Here is a 21671-nt window from a genome sequence, read left to right as displayed (position 1 = left end):
TTTGGATCATTGGAAACAGGATGATTTCTTTCCTTGAAGTCATCTCAAAGGAGAGCTCAAAATAGTGTGACAAAACTAAATATAATTCCATCCAAAAATATCTTCTGAGCCTACTGATAAATTTTACATTTAAGAAATAACAACTATAGATTATTTATATTATTAAGCAATTACTTTTGAGTAGTCTCACTGATTTTAATGAGAAAAATATTTTTTAAAATATAAGTGATTACTCATTCATATGAATCGGCACTCCATAATTTAATCTGAAGGTGAATAATATTTAACAAAATAAATATTAGAAAATTTCCATTGACACTAATGTTTTTTTAATAAACACCAATATTTCTTGAAGATTTTTCACAATTTTGAGCATCTATAAAATTATCAATCTCAATTCTATATTGCATTTTAAAATCAGAGCTCATATCTATATTTTTAGATATTTTCATTACTCTTCTTGTATACATATAATAAAGAGAGCAGAAAACAGTTAAAATTTGTGCTCTGGTAGCTTCCTGAAGTGAACACTTGTGCTGTTTGCCTTATACTGAATGACTATTCAAAATTAACATTCTCCATTTAATTTATTGGGAGCCACTCTGTAAAAACATTCAGTTTTCCATGTCACATCCATGTGTGTATAACTGAGAAATAGAATTGATTTTTTCCATCAAAACCTGTCTGTGCTTTGTCTAGAAACATTACAAGAAGGCTTGGGAGAAGAGCAAGCCCATTGGATACACTCTGGATGAGAAATACGTTCCACTTGTGGGAGCCAAACATGCAAACCACATCAACAGCGAGGTCAGCAGGGATATTCCCATCATTTCCCTTTTTTTCTCTCAAATATCTTGTTAGAATGAACATTAAAATTTCCACATGGATGTTTTTCAGCTTAAATATAAGGAAATATATGAGAAGCTGAAAGGCCATTACCTGGCTGGGAAGGATATTGGTGATTTCCCCAGTGTGATTCACTCCCGGGAATTCCAGAAAATGAGGAGCGCGGTAAGGAATGAACCAGTCTGGAATATTTTCCATTTCCTTTATTTCCCTGCTTATTTCACTGGTGAAATTCACTATTTCATTGCTTAAACATAAATAATGCAAAGCTTGGTAGAACTGTAGAATCACAGGATCATTAAGGTTGGAAAAGACTTCCGACATCAAGATCAGACTTAACATAAATCCACAATAATATCAGTAAAAATTATTTCAACATGTTTATGTTTCCTGAATTCTGATTTTATATTTGGATTGAATAATTTAATTTAAAATTATTTAGGAGATTGAGAAGGGATTTTTTGAGCTATTAGAAACACTACAGTAAGCAAAAAAGCCCTCTTTTTTTGCTTCAGTCTAAGGATCTGAGCAGTAAAAAATACCACATGGGATTAATTTCCTTTACAAATAAAAGTGTAGCTTTTGAGTTGAAATAGGAATTTAAGAACTGGAATAGGAAATGCACATTTGGTGTGTTTCTGTTGTTAGCAGTGCACATACAATGTGTCATGCAGGCCATAAAATCAGTGTAATCCCAAATATTCTATCTTTAATTAGATGAAAACTATGTGTGGAGCATGAGTTTTTTAATCCTGAAGATTTGTTAGTTTTCTCATCAGCTGTTAAAACTGCAAGTGAAGGTAATTGTCCTTACAGAACTTCACCAAAATAAAAGGTGATTAATATCTAAGTTAATATTTCTGCCCTGTTGAATCCCATGGGAGTTTAGCTGCTAAATCCAGGAAACCCATCTCAGGTTATGCTGCCACCTTTTAGTCCAAAATCCAGAATTGTACAGAAAATCACTCTTATTTCCTCTCACCTTTTCCCAATCTTTGCTTTCCAGCTGGCTTACAGAAAGAATTATGAAGACACCAAGAAGAATGTCCATATTCCTGCTGACATGATGAACCATGTCCTGGCCAAGAAGTGCCAGTACATCCTCAGTGATCTGGAATACCGCACGTACTTCCACCAGTGGAGTTGTTCCCCTGAAGAAAATGATGTTATTCATGCCAGGAAAGCCCAGGAGATTCTGAGTGATGTCAGTTTATCATTTATTTAAAATCATAAAATAGGCTGGGTTGGAAGGGACCCATCAAGGTCATCCTGTCCAACTCCTGGCCCTGCACAGGACAGCCCAAAAATCCCCCCAGGAGCCTGAGGGGATTGTCCAAACCCTTCTAAATTTATGTGAACATACTGAACCCATTTGTTTGACATTACAGCAGCCTCTCCCATAATTTTTCCCAAGTATCTCCCATAATATTGAAATATGAAATTAATAGCTTTAGATTCTTAGTATCAATCACTGCAGCAATCCTTATCTACTGTAATTGGGAATGCTGGAATTAGCACAAGGGCCAGAATAGCATCCAGAATCTTTCTAGATCCAGTGGGTCTGGAAAAGAATTCCCCTTGTTTGTTGGGGTTGTATCAGCTCACAGCTGAGAGAATGGTGCTCATATTCTGCAGTCAGTGGTGTCTCAGCTTGGGACAACCAACCTGCCCAAGAAAATCTGAGGGTGTTTTAATTGCCTGGCTAAGTAGGATGCAGAATTCCTTCCTTTAATTGGCAGAAGGCAAACTTCTTCCTAACCTAATGTTCTGTTCACTTCCATGTAGGCTGTGTATAAAGATGACTTAAACTGGCTGAAGGGACTTGGGTGTTATGTCTGGGATACTCCACAAATCATCCAGGCTAAGAAATCCTATGACCTGCAGAGCCAGGTAAGTTTTCCTTAAATAAATAAAATATTTATGTATTTTTTCTTTCATTTGTGATTCACTGGGGTTGACATGTCCTAGTCCAGAGCAGAAGGAAATAATTCCTGTTGCATCAGAAAAATTTTGTTTAAATGTGAAAATACAGTCATGGAGTTGCTTCTGTAAAGACATCACTTGTATTATTGGTGGAGGAGAACACACAAGAATGTAAAGACAGCTGTGGTTTTTTATTTCAATACTCCTTAGTTCATACTGACTGTATATTAAGTATTTCTATTTTATGACCTGTCACTTTCAGAGTTGATCTTACTGACCTGTAATCTCTGATTTCTGTCCAGATGTGATTTTAAAGGAAGCTGGCAGGGGATTTCCAGGTAATTTTCAGCACTAATGAGAGTTTTGTTGTTTTTTGTATCCCTAGATAAAATACACCTCTGCAGGGAAGGAGAACTTCCAAAACTTCAGCGTGGTTACAGACACTCCTGTCTATGTGACTGCTCTGCAAAGTGCTGCCAATGCCAGTGAGGTGAATCCCCACCTTTTCTGCTCAGGATTGTCCTTCTGAGCATTGAAACAATCCACTAAGCCCAGCTTTCATTTCCAGGTGAAATACAAGGAGGAATTCCACAAAACTAAGGACAAGTACACAACTGTGACTGAGACAGTGGATTCAGAAAGAGTTCAGAGTTTGAAACACCTCTATAGTGATGTAAGTGTTTATACACTTTTTTTTTTCTCTTAAGGACCTTTAATGTGGGATTTTTGTTTTATTTTTGTTTGTTCACTATATTTGAAGATAAACATCCAAACCAGGAGCTTCTCAAAGTCAAAAAAGGCAAAAGCCTTTTGCACTACTTGTGCTTGGAGGAGAAGTTGTATTTCAGGCAAGGGTAATATTTTCCAAATGTAATTCCAGTCTTGGCAAAACTCCTGGAATAATAAGTAGATTTCCTGAATAAAATTACACCTGAACAAAATTAAAACCTCATATGAGAACAGACATGAATAGTTAGAAAGGACTTTATCACCCTTTACATGAACTTGATTTAAATATCACATAATATCTTCTTTACAATACTTTACTATGTGGTGTCTAAATAAAAGCAAAATACTTCTATTTTTTATTTTTAGATTTCTATTGGTTGTTGGTAGTTATTTATGAGAATTAATTTTCCACTCACACAAACTTTCTATTTCCCCACAGAACCTCTACAAGAAGGCCTGGGATAAAGTGAAGGCCACCAGCTATGCACTGCCCTCAGATTCTGTAGCCTTGGCACGTGCCAAAGAACTGAAGCACAATGCAAGCATTGTAAGTGAACTAAATTATTCATTTTTTAAAATCAGATCATCAATTCCAGCAGTTAAATCCTTCATGCCTTGCATCTACTATAGATATAAATATTTTTTAAATTTTGATTTACCTTCTTTTTTTTAATTGAGATATAATATGTATCTGTAGATAATGATTTTCTCTGACAGTCTTTTGAGTAACAGTCCTTTGTGGCTTCTTGTCATGGAAAGAAAAATCAGTTTTTATAGTAATCCAAACTGAAAACTTTAGGGTTTTTCTAGTCTAAGTTTCATGAGCATCCAGGTCAGAAAAACACCAAAAATCTTTAAATGATGCTTACTAAGTATAGAAAACATCTTATACTTAACTGAAGTTAGAATTAAGAGAGACCACTCCACAGATCACTTTAAGTGAAACAGCTGGAAGAATAAATAAGTGCCTTATTCTTCATCTATTTATTTTAAAATCCTCTAGTCAGCTGTTGTTTTACAACCTGCCTGTTATGTGCTTTCTTTGCCATTTAAGACAGAACACAAAACAAAATTCCTGCTTTAAAGCCTTTCTCTGCTTGCTGGTCTTAACTTTTTTTGCTTAATGATGATGAATTTTGTTCCAAAACCACAACTGAACTCGTTGGAGTCAGTTAATTGCTGCATTTCTTTGCTTGTGCTCAGGTCAAATACCGTGAGGAATATGACAAGTTCAAAGCCCTGTACACCCTCCCCAGAGGTGTTGAGGATGATCCCAATACAGAAAGGTGCCTCAGAGTTGGGAAGCTCAACATTGATGTAAGTGTTGGTTCTGGACGTGTGTTTTCCTGATCAAGCCATGCTTGTCTCAGAAGCAGCCACTCAAAGAATCCCCATGCCTTGATCCAGACATCCCCTTCCCATGTGCATTTGGCAGTGTGCAGTATTTGCTAAATTCTGGAATGCAACCATAAATTTAAGTTTCATCTCATTTACTGCATTGCCTGCATGGCCAAACCTTTAGTGTAATATGGGTGAAATCATCTTCTGCCTCCTTTTACCTCATCAGCTCAATGCAAATTGAACAAATAGCATTTTACCTCCCTTGCTGAAGTTCTGCAAATTATTTTTAGAGCAGGCCAGATATAAATTTTAGTCAGGGCCAAAGTGATCACTCTCCCACTGACATCCCATGAAAACAGCAATGATTTCCTCCAAATTGATCAACAATTTATGCCTCAGCTTGTCGTTGGATACTGCTGGGAAGCCTTGGGTTTCTCAGGCTGCACAAAGATAAGAAATTATAACAATGATTATGCACCTGCAGAGCCATATGAGTGTCTCATGATGTTTTGCAGAAAGCATGTTTTCAAAAAAGTGTTGCCTTGTTGGACCAATGAGCCTTTTCTCTTCTGTTTTACACGAACTACCCTATATAAGTGTGGTGTTTCTTTAAATCAAGAAGAACTACGTTACATTATCCTTTAGCCAAAATGCAAAATCAACTTTATTAAAACATTTCTTTAACTCCACAGCGCCTGTACAAAGAAGCCTACGAGAAGACCAAGGCCAAGGTGCACATTGTGCCAGACATGGTGGACATCATCTCAGCCAAGGATGCCCAGAAGAAGATCAGCGAGGTCGATTATCGCACGCGGCTCCACGAGTGGCTCTGCCTGCCAGACCTGCAGGTCAACAGCCACGTGAGGACAGTCACTGACCAAATCAGTGATGTAAGTCCCCAAATCTCTTGTTCCTGGCTTGTTCTTGGGAGCATTCCCTCATTTGTGCTCTGCTGGAGGAAATGATTTAGCAAAAAATGTCGCTGGAGCGCTCTGAAGTTGCTGCTTCATTGTTATGACACTTGGCAATAAATGGGTCATTGAGATGGGGCTTGGTTGAATAGAATCAGAAAATCCCAGAATGGTTTGGGTTGGAAAGGACCTTAAAGCTCATCCAGTTCCACTCCCTACCATGGGACACCTTCCACTATCCCAGGTTGTTCCAACCCCTGTCCAACCTGGCCTTGGATACTTCCAGGGATGGTGAGTCTACAACCTCTGTGCAACAATTTCAATAATTTCAGTGTTAATGGTGTAGGCACTTGGGTCGTAACATCACAGTTCTACCCTGCCTGTAAATTGTCCTTTATTTGGTTGCATGAGGTTTGGAAGTCTGAGAAAATCCTGGTTGGACAAAGCTTCTGCACACTTGCCTTGAGCAGGTCAGCCCAGGGCAGTAAATTGGTGTCCAGTATGATGTGCAGGTAGCTTTTTGGGTTTTTTTTTTTTTTTTTTAATTACTGTTTTTTTAATTTATTCCCCAAATTTAAGGAAATTGAACAAAAATTATTTAAATTCCAGATGGAATTATTTTGATTTTCTCAAACAACAGCAACAACAGCAACAAAAGGAGTAGAAACCTTCCTTGCCATCATTTGACAGTTGTGTTTTGGAGTGATTTAGAATTAAGGGATCAGGTCCTGATGGAATTCTTGCAAGTTCCTTCTCTGCTTCCTTAGGTGATCTACAAGGATGACCTGAACTGGCTGAAAGGCATTGGCTGCTTTGTCTGGGACACTCCTGAAATCCTCCATGCCAAACAAGCCTATGACCTTCGCAGTGATGTGAGTGGATAACTCTGGGTTTGCTTTAGTCTTTTTTTTTTATTCCACTGTGGCTTTATTCCACTCCAGGTGTAGCTCTGGAAAATTTTATTTATCCTTCTTGATTGAAGGAGTCATTAAATAACAAGCCATAGTTCCATTATGCTTTGTGTTTCAATGGTGGTTTACTAATAAAATAGCTCAGTGATGAAATGAATAGTAAGAATAGTAAATGTCATAATACAATAAATGAAATTAACAATTGCTAGCATTAGTAATTAGAGCTCTTGCTTTCTCTCTGCAGATTAAATATAAATCTAAAGCAGAAAAAATGAAGAAGGACTTCACTGTGGTCACAGACACTCCTGTCTACGTCCAGAATGTGATCAGTGCCTTGAATTTAAGTGAGGTAAGTGTTTCTTTCACCTTCCATCCAGTATTCTAGATGCTGTAACTTCACCAGCTTTAGAAATACGACTTTTAATATGTTTTTAATAATTTAGTTTTAATCATTGTTGGTTATCTACACCTCATTATAGACACAATCACTAAAATCATTACTTGCCTGAAGCCAAACAGCTTTAATCCATTTTTTTAGGAACAATTCCCATTGTATGCAAACAAGCATCCTGTGAGAGAATGTGACAGTGATGACTTTTTCTCTTTCCCAGGCTGTCTATCGTGGTGATTACAAGAAGAATGTCCAAGGCAAGATGATCCCTACTGATAAAACTGTGGATTTGGAGCGGGCATATAATGCAAACAAAATACAGAGTGAGGTAAGGACAAGACTTTGGGCTCCACAGTGATGCTGCAAAACCAAATTGTCTGGTTTTAGCTTTTCAGGTGAAGCTGCATGCCACTACTCTGAAATGAAAGTGGGAAAACATCTTCATTTGAGCTATAAAACACATTTTAATGCATTTTTTTCCCCCCAGACATGGGGGAAATCTTTTACCAGTTGTGATTCAGTGATTTCTGAGATTGAGAAATTCTCCCCTCCAGTATTGCTGGCAGTTGTACAAAGTCTCTTTCTCTCCTTTTGCAGAATTTGTATCGCTGGGCTGGTGTGAATGCTCTTCCCACTGGGTACAGCCTTCCCACGGACACCCCGAATTTCCAGCATGCCAAACACGTGCAGCACATTGGCAGTGATGTAAGTCAGGCACTAAATCCTTCTACACCAGTGCCTTGGTTTGAAAGACAGATGTCTGCTAAGAAAGGCAGGAGCCTCTCTTTGAAATGGAAAATGCGAACTCCCTCCCTGCAAATTATTATAAATTTGAAATTAAGGGGCTCTCAGGCAAAGATATGGGAATAGGAATAACAGTTCTACACTAGGAAAATTAAAATAGCAATGCAGTATTACACAGAACAATCCCAACCCTGCCAGAGTCAGAATCCAAGCTGGCACAGTCAGTCAGTCAGTCAGGGTGGTGGCACAGTCCCATTCCATGGTGCTGCATCCTCCTGCAGGGGCAGATGTGGCTCAGCTGGAGCAGTGCTCCTGGAGAAGGTGCAGTTTCCTCTGAAGCTCCAGGGATGATGTGGGAGGGTCTGGTTTTCCTCTGGGATCCAGTGGAAAGGCTGCTCTGGTGTTCCAAATGTCAGTTTTTCTCTGGGTAGGAAAGGCTTGGCTCCTGCCCTGGCTGGAGCATCTCCCAGTGGGATGATGGAATTTTATCAGCCATGCCCTGGGACTCACTGGCCATGAACAGGAGATATCTCCTGGAGGGAGGATGGGCTGTGGGAAGATAAAGATGATTGCCCAGCTGGTTTAACAAATGTGATAAAATACACATTGCTGGGCACATCCTGCATTGTAACCTAAGACAGGAGTGATCTAAAGTCCCAGATAAGGGACTCTCAGTTTGGGCCTTACTATCAAAATATGAATTTCCTCAGCTTTATACAAATACTTTATTAGATGCAAGAAAAATTTATTGTATTTTTAATTTTCAGCCATATAATAAAGGGAGAAATCATTATGATTATTTAACTCATTATGATGTATTTAACTCTGATACAGCAACATGTTTCAATAGTTATCTCTAAAAATCTGTCTCTTTATACAACATGAATTGCTGTCAGAGCTGCAGTGTAGCCAGAATCATAATCAAATTTAACTTCTGTGTGTTTTTGTATTTTTTATAGCTGAAATATAAAGAAGCCTATGAACACATGAAAGCCAAGGGCTACACTCTGGGACCTAAAGATGTTGGCTTTGAAAACGTGAGGAAAGTCAATCAAGTCATTAACGAGGTACAGTAAATATATATTTTTGCTTTCAATTGTACTTGCAGTGCCCACAATATATATAATAAGAATACATTGACTGGCAAGTTGCAGAATCCCTCTTCTTTGAGGCTTTTTTAATTATTTAGAGAAGTATCCATCAAGAATGGTAAGGGATCATTGATCCAGGGTGAAACTGTAACCATAATAAAAAAGTGCAGCCTAATTTTATTAGTTGTGATTAAAGATGAATAGAAATTATTGTACAAAATTGAGTTGCAATAGTTTTAGGTTTTGTATATATTGACTCACTTCTGTGATCACTGGCTTTAATAGCATGGAAATGAAATAAATGTATTTACAAGTTTTTAGGATTAGAGTCTGAGATTTCCAGAATTTATCGAAAACAATTAATAGAAAATCTTTGCCTGGGTGAAAAATAGTAATTTGCTTAAGAAGTGCTTATGCTGTGCTGAACTTCTTTGCAATTTCATGGTTTCAAGCTGTGTTAAAATGCAGAATGTTGTCTCTTGTGACAGAGGCTATACAGAGCCACGTACCACAAGAACAAGGACAAGATCCACACCACCCCTGACACGCCCGAAATCCGCCAAGTCAGAGCCACCCAGGAGGCTGTCAGCGATGTAGGTGCCTTCCCAACACAGCAGCTGAAGGGACTGAGGTTATTCCCTGTCCAAACACCTGAAATGCTGCTCTGCTCCTTGTTTTTCAGCTGATCTACAAGTCAGATTTCTTCAAGATGCAGGGCCACCTGATCTCCCTGCCCTACACCCCTCAAGTGCTGCACTGTCGCTACGTCGGGGACATCACCAGTGATGTAAGCAGCTCCCACACCTGCTGAGAGCTCCAAAACCTCCCTGCTCACAGTGGGATTGGCTTATTCTATTTTTTTTTTCACTTTCTATTCTGGAACAAAAAAAAAAAACACTTTCTCCCTGTGTTTAATGACTGATGATTGGAATGATCGCCACCGTCGAGCGCTGATTTTAATTTCTCTCGTAGATTAAATACAAAGAGGACCTGAGCTGGTTGAAGGGCTTGGGCTGTTTCCTGTATGACACTCCTGACATGGTCAGAGCCCGTGAGCTCCGAAAGCTCTGGGTAAGGATTTTCCTCTGGGAGCTGAGTGTGGCAACCATGGGTTTGTTTCTGTGCATGCAGGAAGTGAAGCACAGGAAAATCAGCAAAGAACGAGAGAATTTTTTGTTTCAAAGCACTGTTAGGTTGCATTTTAAAATTTCCTTTATTAACACTGCTTTTCCTTTCCAGTCTAATTATATCTACACGAGTTCTGCCAAGAAAATGTGGCCTAAAATCAACGTGGTGTTGGATACTCCTGGATACAGAGCAGTGCAGGAACTAAAAACCCATCTGAGTGAGGTAAATTCTGTTATTTCCACACATTTTTGTAACTCTCATGAACCCCTCCCCTTCTCTTTTTTTTTTTTACTGGAATAGATGAGATGTTATAATAGCAAAGCTGTGATTGTACAGCTTCTACAGCAGAAGAAATAATTCCTGGATCTGTCTTTTTCCAGCTGGTTTACAGAGCTGCTGGCAATGAACTGAAGACAAAATACACTTCCATCCTTGATACACCTGACCTCATAAGAGCCAAGACAGGACAAAAAATACAGAGCCAGGTGAAAAAATTATGCTGATATAAAAATCAATCAGGGAATCCTTCTTAATATATTGTTAAAGTACAGTAAAAGCTTTCCAGGCTGTTTTGAAGCAATGTAGGATTGCTAGTAATTGGTGGTTATGTTTATACTGTGAATTTACAGCTGTTTTTTCAGAGACATAAGATAGAATTTAGTAGAAGTGAGAGGTTGTTTTGATTATTTTCTTCTTGCTGCAGTACTTGTACGTGGAGCTTGCCACAAAGGAGAGACCCCACCACCATGCTGATGGTCAGACTCAAGCCTTTACACATGCCAGGAATGTCAAGGACATGATCAGTGAGGTAAAATCTTGTTTTCTAATTTTCTGCCACTCTGCTGAACTCTTTAGAAGTTTTATTTCTATTTTCAGTGATAATTTCAAGGCTCAAATCTGTTTAGCCTTCATTTATTTCTCTCTCTCTTATATTTAAGTTCTGCATTTCCTTTGTAAAATAAAACATTCTGAAAATGTTTTAGGATTTTAAAAAACAAGGTTTTTTTGCAGATTGGCAAATACTTCTAGAATTGCAGTGATGACTTTTTCCCTTTTGCTGTTTCTCTTAGAAAAAGTACAAAACCCAGTATGAGAAGATGAAGGACAAATACACCCCTGTCCCTGACACCCCAGTGCTGATCAGAGCCAAGAGAGCCTACCTGAATGCCAGTGATGTGAGTACTGCAGGAACACCCCACTGCTGCTTTTCCTTGCATTCTCCATGAAAAGAACAGGAAAAAGATCAGTGGGGAACAAACATGCAAAGCACAGAATATCTCAGTGCCCTCATCAACAAAATCCACTTATTTGTATGTCCATCTCCGTTTGAAATTAAGAACATTATTAAGTTTTGATTTGATCCCCCTGCAATACCTTTTCTCTTTTCCAATTTTTATAATTCATTTTCATTTCCCATTGCACTGAAGTGTGGCTGTACAACAAAGTAAAAACATATTTTAAAATTATTTGTTTATGTATCAAGTCTCCAAATAGAGCAGAGTGAAGTGATTGATGCTGGGGCCAGGACAAAATAACTTTGATCAGCTTTTTCATCTCAGTTTTGTGTTAGAACTAAACTGGGAATGTGTTCATTTTTTAATTCAGAAGTAAATTAGAGAGAAAAATTACCTGAGCTGCTGTACAGGAGGTTGTTAAGGTGAAATTGATTTTTTCAAGCGTGGAATAGTTATTTGTGATTTAAGGCAATTTAAGAATGCTCATTTGTGAGAGCTTTTCCATGTATTTCAGAACCAGCAGGATGTGAAAGGACATGTGCATGGCTGGTGCTTTGTTCTAGGGTTTATTTTATCTTATTGCTCTGACAGTGATTTTTAAATATGCCAAGGAGCATCTCAGCTTTTCTGCACATGGGAATTTCTCCTCTGAAAAGTCTTTCTCCACAGACTGGGATGATATTCCTGTTTTCTTCTAGAGGAGGGCAGGGAATAAGATTTTTAAGCAGATTTTTATGCCAGAAGAGGCACCTGTGCTTTCCTAGAGAGCACTCCTGTGATGCAGGGATGGTTTTTCCTCAGTCTGAAAAGTGAATTGAGTGAAATTCTCTGTAATTTTCACCACAAGTCTCAGTGAAATTACAACTGATTGTAGGAAATTGCAGCCTCCAAAAATTCCTCAGGGCTTCCATTGGCATGTCAGACAGCAACATATCCCAGGATATCATTCTTGAGAAGTGAGAAATTGAACTGAAACAATTCCTGGCACTTTAATCCCTTCTTTTGTGTTTTTTTTTTTTTCCTTCCCAGCTGCGCTACAAAGAAACCTTTGAGAACACCAAGGGCAAATACCACACAGTGAAGGATGCTCTGGACATTGTCTACCACAGGAAGGTCACTGATGACATCAGCAGTGTATGTACAACATTTTCATTCCTTGATAACCTAAAATAGGCCATTTAGCCTTTGGTTCCTTTTCAATATGGCAAATAATTAGGAAAATATCAGCATCAGCAGTGTTGATTTCTTTCTTTCTCTGGAATATCAATTGCTGTTGATCTTACAAGTTAATCTCATTTCCCCTCTTTTAGTTCTGCTGTTTCAGGGGGCAAAAAAAACCCCCAACAAACTGGAAACTTTTGTGTGGTTTGGAGTGATCTCTTCAACTGTCTTACTTAATTCTTCCATTTTCTCTGTAGGTCAAATACAAGGAGAATTACATGAGCCAGCTGGGAATCTGGAGATCCATCCCAGACCGCCCTGAGCACTTCCACCATCGCCTGGTCACAGATGCCATCAGTGATGTGAGTCCCAGCAGCTCCTGCATGGCCAAAAGTGCTGCCCAAAACCACCCCAAACCCTCTTTCTCAACAAAGGGAAAGCAGCTGAAACTGCTCAGTGATTTTCAGTTTACCTGGCAGATCTGGGAACTGAGAGAATCTCAGTGGCTAAAGCTGCAGCACGTCCCCTTGCCAAATTAACAGATAATATTCATTAATTTCAGTTGTATTTGCTTAGATTTGTTCAGCCCTGTAACAACCTTTAATTATACATTTCTATACATGCACAACAACCCCTTACCTGTGCATTATTTTTAATTCACACAGAACTCCTAATGATAGGTTATGTGTGTGAATAAACTGAGTCCATCACAAAAATAGGAGAAACTAATTTATTTTATAATGAATTGTGCTGAGGTTCATTTCAGCACTGATTATCTGCTTCAAACTGAGTCTTTTTACTTCTTTTCTGAAGGTTAAATACAAGGAAGACCTGGAATGGCTCAAAGGCACTGGCTGCTATGTGTGGGACACTCCAAGTTTTGTCCTGGCAGAGAAGAACAAAGTGCTCTACAGTGGGGTGAGTGAACTCTGGGTTGTTTTTGGACATTTGCTGTCCACTTACAACAATTTGTTGTTGGTAGAAAAGTTAAACTCAAAAATGCAATAATTCCACTTTTTTTTTGCCACAAGTTCTCTCTAAAATCACATTTTCATTGCCTTCCCCTTCTTTGGACTAACATGGGCTGGATATTTTGTATTTGCTTTTCTTTGTCTCCAGTGTAAGTACAAGGAGAATTTTGAGAAGACCAAGTCCAAGTTCAAGTATGTGGCTGACTCTCCAAGCAATGAACATTTTAAATATGCAACTCAGCTGATGGATGAGGTAAGTAAAGACTCCTGTAGGCTCAAGCTTAAGTAAACACAGAGTTGGAGGTTGTCCTTCCTTATAATCAGGCTTAAAGATGCTTTAAGATCACACTAAAATCATGAAAGACTAGATTTTTCTTTTTCTGAATATTAGAACAGAACAGGTTTGCAGAGCCCAGGAAGTGAAATCCCCACCCCTGTCCATTCATTTTTCATGGCAAAAGAGCTTTTCCTTTGCTGATTTAAATAACCCTGAGTGCAGAACCCTGAGTGTTGTTTTCCATCTCAAAAAGGTGTGGAGAGAATTCCAATTGCTCTCCTGGAACACTGATGAAATCTTTATTGGTGTTGGGAAAGGCAGAGTTATGTCTGAAGTTGCCACAGCTCATTTCATTTCAGTGATTTTGCCTGGAATTTTTCCACTCTACAACTCAACTTCTACTTATTTTCCTCCTGTAGTGCTAAAGAAATAATTGACACAACCTAATAATTAATGAACACCCTTGGGTTTAAAATTCAAATCACTCCTGGAGTTTGTAGCATTAGTGCTCTACACCCCAGGAGAAGTTCCATGGAAAACATCATGTTCAGGGTCATTCCCACCATCTTGGAGTTGGAATAGCACATCAAAATCTGATGCTTTTCATCAAAGAAGCAGATATTTGAATTTATACCTTAATATTTCATTATTTTTCAGCAGCCACTGTGTTATATCATTACCTGTCAATAAATTTATTGCTGTATTACCTGTTATGGGTAAGAAAAGCTGTTCCACAACAAACACCAGAATTTTTATGAAGATTATTCAGTCTTATTGTTGTTCATAGAGCAAAGAAGGAAAAAAATAATATCAGAAACATAAATGGGTAAAACTTTATCAATGGGAGCTCCATATATTGAACTGAACTTGCCTAAATATCTTCTGTTATATAAGTGATGGTTTTGTAATAACATCTCATTTTGTTTTCTTTGGACTCAGCTCAGGAATCTACAGCACAGGGTTGTTTCTGCAGTTACTTTTCATGAAGAAATTCAGTCATAAAATTGCTTATTAAGGGATGGAATAGATACAATCTCAAACTGTAGACCTTCCAGAGGCAATTTAGAAATGCATTTGCCATTTGGAAATATTCTCCCTCTTTTTTTTAAAATTTTTTCTTCTTTTGTTGGGTTTTTGCTTTTTTTGGCTTTTTTATTTGGTTGTGGGGTTTTTTTTTTGGGTTTTTTTTTTTTTTGTTTTTAATGATTTTTTAAATTTGGTTTTGTTTGGATTTTTTGTTTTTTAGGGGTGTTTTTTTGTTGTGGGTTTTTTTTTTGTTGGTTGGTTGTTTCGTTGGGTTTTTTTTGGTAGGTTTTTTATTTTTTCAGTTTTGTGATTTTTTTTGTTGTGCTTTTTTTTTTTAAATTTTGTTTTTATTTTAAATTATTTTTTCCTCTTTTGTACATGACCATCCACCCCAGCCTTTAAAGAGGTTCTACCAGTGATCTCTCTGTATCTTAACTCTTTCTTGTTACACTGTATTGTGCTATTCTGAGCAGAAATTATACAAAGCAGCCTATGAGAAGCTCAAATCTAGGTACAGCGTTATAGTGGATGACCCCAGGAATCTGCTGGCCAAGTGGGGCAGCACTCTGAGCAGTCAGGTACTGTGGGGGCACCTGGAGCAGCTCTGTGCCACCTCCCACCAGCAGTGTCACAGCCTCTGACACCCTCCTGTTTCTTCATCTGCTCACTCAGTCTCCATCCTGCCACCCAAAAAGGAGCCACTTTTTGTGTGAGCTGCTCTGTCCATCTGTCCTGTATGTACTTCCATTATTGTGCATCAATGGGCATCAAAAATCCCCTCCTGAAGTCACTGTTGAGGTTTTAAAAAATCCAGAATCAAGGCATTTGTTGTTTATTACCTCTCTTTTCAAATCCTCTTACTCATTTCTAGAAAAAGCTCCAAGGACATATTTGCCTTAATCTCCAATTTACTCTCATCTGCCCCCAAAATTTCATCATTTCCTTAATGTGAGAGCAGGAAAATCTGTTAATATTCAATCTTAGCAGTGCTAAATGCTCAGCTGTGAATTTTATGCACATGTGGATGAATACATACAGCACCTTGCCTAAATCTCTCCACTCTCCAAGTGCCTGGGATCTAGAGCTGTGTCATTGTTCATGTTGTTCATGAGTCTCTCTTGTCCTTGGTTGCCATTTGCATGGACAGAAAAGCTATAAATCCTTTGCCAAGATGCTCCTGCAGCACGGATGCAATGAAATTCTGAGGCCAGATATGCTGACAGCACTCTACAACACATACCTGTGGAGCCAGGTAATCTGCAGGGCTCTGGGACACCTTAGATACCCACTGCAGCTGCTTGGACTTGGCACATTTACTGCTCCCTCTCTTTCCATGCAATCCAGACCCCCAGAGCTTCCTCAGTGTGCTTAATGCTGGCTGTGATAAAATAAAACAGAATATCTGAAACAGTATTTGCTCAGCTCAGGCTGAGCTTGGCACCATTTTCTCCTTTCATTATAAACAATTGGTATGGATTTCACATATTTGTTTCTAAAAAAAAATTTAACGATTTTTTCATACATTTCAGATATTGGATGTTAGCTCTTCCTGGTATTTCCCTAATCTAACTCTCATTCTGACACCATTTCTTGGCCTGGCCACTTTTGATAACCCAAATTCCTTAATTCAGGAAGAAGATGATAGATTTGCCAGAGAGATTCCAACATTTATCTCCCACTGTGCCCAGAATGGTGTCAGACACAGAACAGTTATTTGTGCTCTGAAATCACAGCTGCTGGCAGTCAGCTCACCCTTTGCAGGAAGAAAAATGATTTCTGATATTGAATTGAAAGATAAATGATAGACTGGAAATGCAACAGTGTGAAACAATTCTGTCAGAGGGAATTGTAATTCTTGGTTATTGCCTGTGCCAGTAGTGACATTCTTCAGTAATAACTTGCTGAAGGTCTTTCAGACATTTTTGTTCCATTTTTCTATGGATTTCTATTCTCTCACTAAAATCTCCTTGCAGGTAACTTTGAGTATGTTTGAATTCAAAAAAAGGAGTGTCTGACCTGCATGTCCCCCCAAGTTCACTTCATGTTATCATCGATTATTTGTTCATCATTTTTCATCTTTTGTCTGTTGCAGTCCCATTTCAAATGCATGGTTTTGTTTTCTGATAAAGGGTAGAGCATGAAAATTCTTTTAATAAAAATGTGTTCTAACCTCTTCCAGCTGCCTTGAGGCTGCCTACAATGAATTCCCATCCTTGGTGAACCTATTCTCATTGAACTCTGTGAAAAAAGGTTTAGAAACCTGAGCAAGGCAAGGTGATTTTTAAGAAAATCATTACCAGGGCACAAATCCTGCTGCCAAAGCCTTGGAAATATCCTGGCAGTGTGATAAATTTGGTAATGTTTTTATCTCCTGCTGTGTGAGATTATTTACATTTCTCTTCAGTCTGATCACAGAACCATTAAAGTTGGAAAAGACCTCCAAGATCACCAAGTCCAAATTTCAACTGGATATAAATATTTAAATAATAGATATTATCCATTATGAAATTTAAAAGTCTCTGGTCTGCAAAGATTGGTTTTTTTAAGCTCAATCCTGAAGAATTTAGCTTGAAATAACCATAAAATTGATCAGACAAACAAGCAGGCAGCCTCCTAGGCAAGGAAGGGGTTTGCAGTTCAGCTCATGGTGCATGTTCTGCTTCCTTTGCCTTTGTGGGAGGGTTTTGCAATTTTATCCAGGGATATAACCCCACCTCTGGAAGAGGTTTTGTCCTGCTCTGTGTGACTAACTCAGAGCCTTTCCCCATCTCCAGATTCAGTACAAGAAGGACTATGAGAAGAAGAAAGGCAAATACACCACAGTTCTGGACACTCCAGAATATTTACGAACCACAAAGGTCAACAAACAGATCAGCGACGTAAGTGGAATGGGATAATCACCCCCAGGGACTTTCCAACTGGCTCCAAGGATTCCAAGAAATAATCCAACCCTCAATTTGTCCCTTCAGATTATTTACAAGCTGGAGTACAACAAAGCCAAGCCCAAGGGCTACACCACCATCCAGGACACGCCGATGCTGCTGCACGTGCGCAAGGTCAAGGACAGGATCAGCGATGTGAGTAAACCCTCTGTGCCACCAAAACACACAAAAATCACCTTTTAACCTGACAGCCAAGGTTTGTAACTCCTGTGTAACACAGTCAGTAAAAATCACCCCCTTCTTAAACCACATTGGCCTGTAAAAGTCTATCTGCATTCAGTGCTTTTTCAAAACTCAGGAAGTTTTTCATAGAATTTTCTTCTGGAGCTCTTGGAACATTTTGTTGCTGGGACAAACCATCCCTCACCAAAAATAAAAGCCATGAGCTGGGAGTGGTCTCTAAATCATTAATTTGAAGAGGTTTTTTTCTGGTTTTTCTTCCTCTAGTGGCTTTTTTTTTTTTTTTTTTTTTTTTTTTTTGAGGCTTGAACAAAATACTTCATATATTGCTGTGTTTATTAATTTCTTATATGAATACTGTGAATGCATAAGGTAAATATTCTGATCTAAAATAAATATGTTTTGATTCTGGGGTAATAGAAAAGTAAGAAGGAGAGAGAAAGAGGTAGATAAAATAATATAAAATTTGGGATTCCTGCTCCTAATTCCTTCTCCTGCCCCTTCTCTCTGTCCTTTGTTTTGTTGTTCCTTAGGTATCCATAAATGATGATACTAAAACTTCTGAAACTCAGTGTAACACTGTCACAATAAGTAGCTTGAGTCTTATCCAGATGCTCCATGGATTTCTACATAACTATTAAATCCAGGAGGAAAAATAACAATTTTTATCCAGATACTAAACTGGATCACTAAGAAACAGAGATGTGAATTGAAGGACATTTTTTAAGTTCCAAACTGAGTGCTGAGATTCTCTGAAGGAATTTTCAGTTAGTGTAACTATCAGCTAATAAGTTTCTTCAGAGGTTTTCTTTTGGCTGCAAAAACCTGGAGATATTCAGAATTACTGGTCTTTAACAGATTTTGTTTAATCTTAGTCTTTGCCTCGTGGTGATTTAAAACTGCCACATTTTCTATTTCTGTTTTTAAAGAGAAGTGCTGCTGCAGAAGACTCTCATCAGGCAGGTGCTTCAAAATCAAGTTGAACCTATAGAATTTATTTTTCATGGAATCCCAGAATTATTTAGGTTGGAAGAACCCTCCAAGACCATCAAATCCAAGCTGTGCCCAACCCTTACCTCATCACCAGCCCAGAGCCCTGACTCTGATTTTCTGACTGTCACCTCCAATCATTTCCCTCCTACTAAGATTTTCTCCAGACAATTTTAATTAGGTTTTTCCTATTTGGATGCTTTTCCTGTTGATGCTGATATGATCTTTGTAAGCAGTTTTCCATCTTTGTCTTTCTTTAGTTGAAATACAAAGAAATGTACGAGAGGAGCAAATCTCGCTGCACCGTCGTGGCAGATTCAGTTCACATCAAAACTCCCAGACACGCCTACAAACTGAACAGCAACGTGAGTTCTGTCCTGGTCATGTGTTAATTTTATTCTGGAGGGTGTTGGGAACTGGCAGTGGAAGCCACAAGGAATTATTTCCACAAGAAATGAAATCCCACTGAATTTTTTGGGCATCGCTTCTAATCCTTACGCTGCTGGAATAAAATGTGGTTTAATTTATTTCATAGTGAAGTGCTCACTCTGGTGAGTTGTCCTTGAGGTTCTTCTATGTCACACATCCCATCCTTCCAGCTGTCCTCTGTTTTCCTGGCAGAGGAACTGTCCCAGGAATTCCTTGGGATGGTGTTGTGGGAGACAAAGAAAACTTCCCTGTATTTTCTGTTCTTGGTGCCCAACACCCATTTCAGCAGGAAGGATCTGAAAGCTCTCCCCTTCTCCAACGTTAAGACATCATTTCAGTCCTTCATATTCCTTTCTCCACCTTCATATTTTTTCCTCCACCTCCATATTCCTTTCTCCACCCAGCAGTGAAAATCTGCAGTGACTGAGCTGTGCCTGACCCAGAGAAAAGCCCCAATCTGGTGCAGATACATTTTCTCACCTCTTCTGGCAGACCAAAAGAGAATTGGCCTCTGTATGTATGTGCAAAGTACCAATTTCCAATGAACTCTTGCTGTTTGGTTCTTCCCTGCACACAGCTGGATTATAAGAAGAAATATGAAGCAGCCAAAGCCCACTGGCACCTGATTGCTGACAGGCCTGACTTTGTCCAAGCAGCCAAGTCCTCTCTGCAGCAGAGTGATGTAAGAAAATCAGAATAATCTGAATATTCCCTTTTCCCATCTCTCCTATTCAGATTTTTTTTAAAATTGGAGAAGACACTCTCTTACTTTATCTTTTATTTCTTCTTCCTGCAGTATGAGTACAAACTGGACCGAGAATTCCTCAAGGGATGCAAACTCTCTGTCACAGATGATAAAAACACAGTGTTGGCCTTAAATAATGCCATCCTGGCCAGTGATGTAAGCACTGAACTCACCTTTCCTCTCCTAGTCCTCTACTACCACTTTATTCCCTGCTTAACTGCTCTATTGCAAATATAATTGGATTTACAATGAAGCTTTGAACAGTTGTTCTCAGTCTCACTTCATTATTTGATTTATTTAATTAACAATTTGACTAATAAAATGAGAATAAATTAAATTAATATTCAAAGTTAACATGGCCTGAACACCCTGGACTTACACCCAGGTGCATCTGTGCATTCCTGATATTGAAATGGCAGTGTCTGGAGAAAATATGTAGGAATAGCACAAAATATCTTTAATAATGACACAAAATACCTTTAATAATAACACAAAATATATTTAATAATCACTAACAATATATTTTTAAAAATCCAAATGAGAGCCATAGGAATATATGGATTAAGCTGTGAAATGTCAGAACATGGGATTTTCTGCAAATTTCTGCACTCACAAGCAAACACAACTGTACTAATTACTTTTGATTCTGCCAGAAGACAAAATGCACATTATTCAAACTGAAATCTTTCCTTCCTGCTAGATAAAATACAAAGAGAAGCACAACAAAGCCCGTGGCACCTACCACGTTGTTCCAGACACCCCTCAGATCCTGCTGGCTAAGAACGTCAGCTCCCTGGTGTCTGAGGTAAAAACTCATTTATTGATTGATTTCATTCCATCCCATCCTGGAGCTGCTGGGTTTTACCTGCTTTTCCCCTGTGCTGGCAGAACAAGTACAAAGAGCAGAGCAAGAAGCAGCTGCCCCATGGCTCTTTCACCACCCTGCCTGAGACCAGGGACACTGTCCATGTCAAGGAGGTGACCAAGAACGTCAGTGAGGTGAGTTCAGGCTCAGCTCATCATCCCCCAAGCTGAGCTTGTCTAATCCCAACCCCAAATCCTGCAGGGAAAGAGGTGATTCCTCTTTATCCACCAGTTTCAAGGAGGTTTTTTCCAAGTTTCTGTAGCGTTTTCTCTCTGTGTGACGTTAAAAACTCACATGTGGCACTTGTTGTACTTGACAGACAAACTACAAAAAGAAGTTTGTGAAAGAGAAAGGTAAATCCAATTATTCTGTCATGCTGGAGCCTCCTGAGGTGAAACATGCCATGGAAGTTGCTAAAAACCAGAGCACAGTAAGTTTGCCTCTTTTCCAATTAATTTAGTAGGTTATGTAAGCAAATTGAACTAGAAAAACCCAAGATTTCTGAATTTCCTCCCAGCCTCCATGTTCAGGTGTGATTTTGAAAGATGAAGGTACAAATATTTACAAATATGAAATTGCACTGAAATAAGGGATTTGTATTTCAATCCCATTGTAGGGTTTCAAGTAATCTGGAGGAAATCACATCTAAGAATTCTTTTCATCCTTTCAAATACGGGCAGAATTTCCCATATTTATTTCTTCACTTGCAGAAAAATTGCAAAAGCAGATTCCCAAATCCATACCTTGTGGATTGAATTCCTAAACAAACCCATGCACTTTCTCATGTTGCTGTGACCTGAATTGGTGTATTCCCAGTGGATAAACCTCACTAATT

General features: G+C 38.6%; 1 protein-coding gene across 13 annotated transcripts in view; it reads left to right on the top strand.

The window, feature by feature from the left end:
• NEB (nebulin) overlaps window positions 1-21671 on the top strand; it is a 101974-nt gene that overhangs the window by 50984 nt on the left and 29319 nt on the right. For all 13 annotated transcript variants that reach the window (XM_079310843.1, XM_079310852.1, XM_079310850.1 and 10 more), the window contains exons 85-118: window positions 700-807; window positions 898-1011; window positions 1853-2050; window positions 2632-2736; window positions 3155-3259; window positions 3338-3442; window positions 3938-4045; window positions 4702-4815; window positions 5532-5729; window positions 6518-6622; window positions 6906-7010; window positions 7273-7380; window positions 7650-7757; window positions 8756-8863; window positions 9376-9480; window positions 9570-9674; window positions 9860-9958; window positions 10127-10237; window positions 10396-10500; window positions 10719-10823; window positions 11086-11190; window positions 12280-12384; window positions 12669-12773; window positions 13225-13329; window positions 13531-13635; window positions 15833-15937; window positions 17460-17564; window positions 17655-17762; window positions 19058-19162; window positions 19804-19908; window positions 20023-20127; window positions 20672-20776; window positions 20860-20970; window positions 21156-21266. In XM_079310843.1, the coding sequence (XP_079166969.1) occupies window positions 700-807; window positions 898-1011; window positions 1853-2050; window positions 2632-2736; window positions 3155-3259; window positions 3338-3442; window positions 3938-4045; window positions 4702-4815; window positions 5532-5729; window positions 6518-6622; window positions 6906-7010; window positions 7273-7380; window positions 7650-7757; window positions 8756-8863; window positions 9376-9480; window positions 9570-9674; window positions 9860-9958; window positions 10127-10237; window positions 10396-10500; window positions 10719-10823; window positions 11086-11190; window positions 12280-12384; window positions 12669-12773; window positions 13225-13329; window positions 13531-13635; window positions 15833-15937; window positions 17460-17564; window positions 17655-17762; window positions 19058-19162; window positions 19804-19908; window positions 20023-20127; window positions 20672-20776; window positions 20860-20970; window positions 21156-21266 (3804 nt within the window). The remainder of the gene's footprint in view (window positions 1-699; window positions 808-897; window positions 1012-1852; window positions 2051-2631; window positions 2737-3154; window positions 3260-3337; window positions 3443-3937; window positions 4046-4701; window positions 4816-5531; window positions 5730-6517; window positions 6623-6905; window positions 7011-7272; window positions 7381-7649; window positions 7758-8755; window positions 8864-9375; window positions 9481-9569; window positions 9675-9859; window positions 9959-10126; window positions 10238-10395; window positions 10501-10718; window positions 10824-11085; window positions 11191-12279; window positions 12385-12668; window positions 12774-13224; window positions 13330-13530; window positions 13636-15832; window positions 15938-17459; window positions 17565-17654; window positions 17763-19057; window positions 19163-19803; window positions 19909-20022; window positions 20128-20671; window positions 20777-20859; window positions 20971-21155; window positions 21267-21671) is intronic.

The sequence above is a fragment of the Erithacus rubecula genome, assembly GCF_903797595.1.
Source record: "Erithacus rubecula genome assembly, chromosome: 8".
Taxonomy (NCBI): domain Eukaryota; kingdom Metazoa; phylum Chordata; class Aves; order Passeriformes; family Muscicapidae; genus Erithacus; species Erithacus rubecula.
Note: the sequence above shows the minus strand (reverse complement) of the source record. Positions and strands in the feature narration are given on the sequence as shown.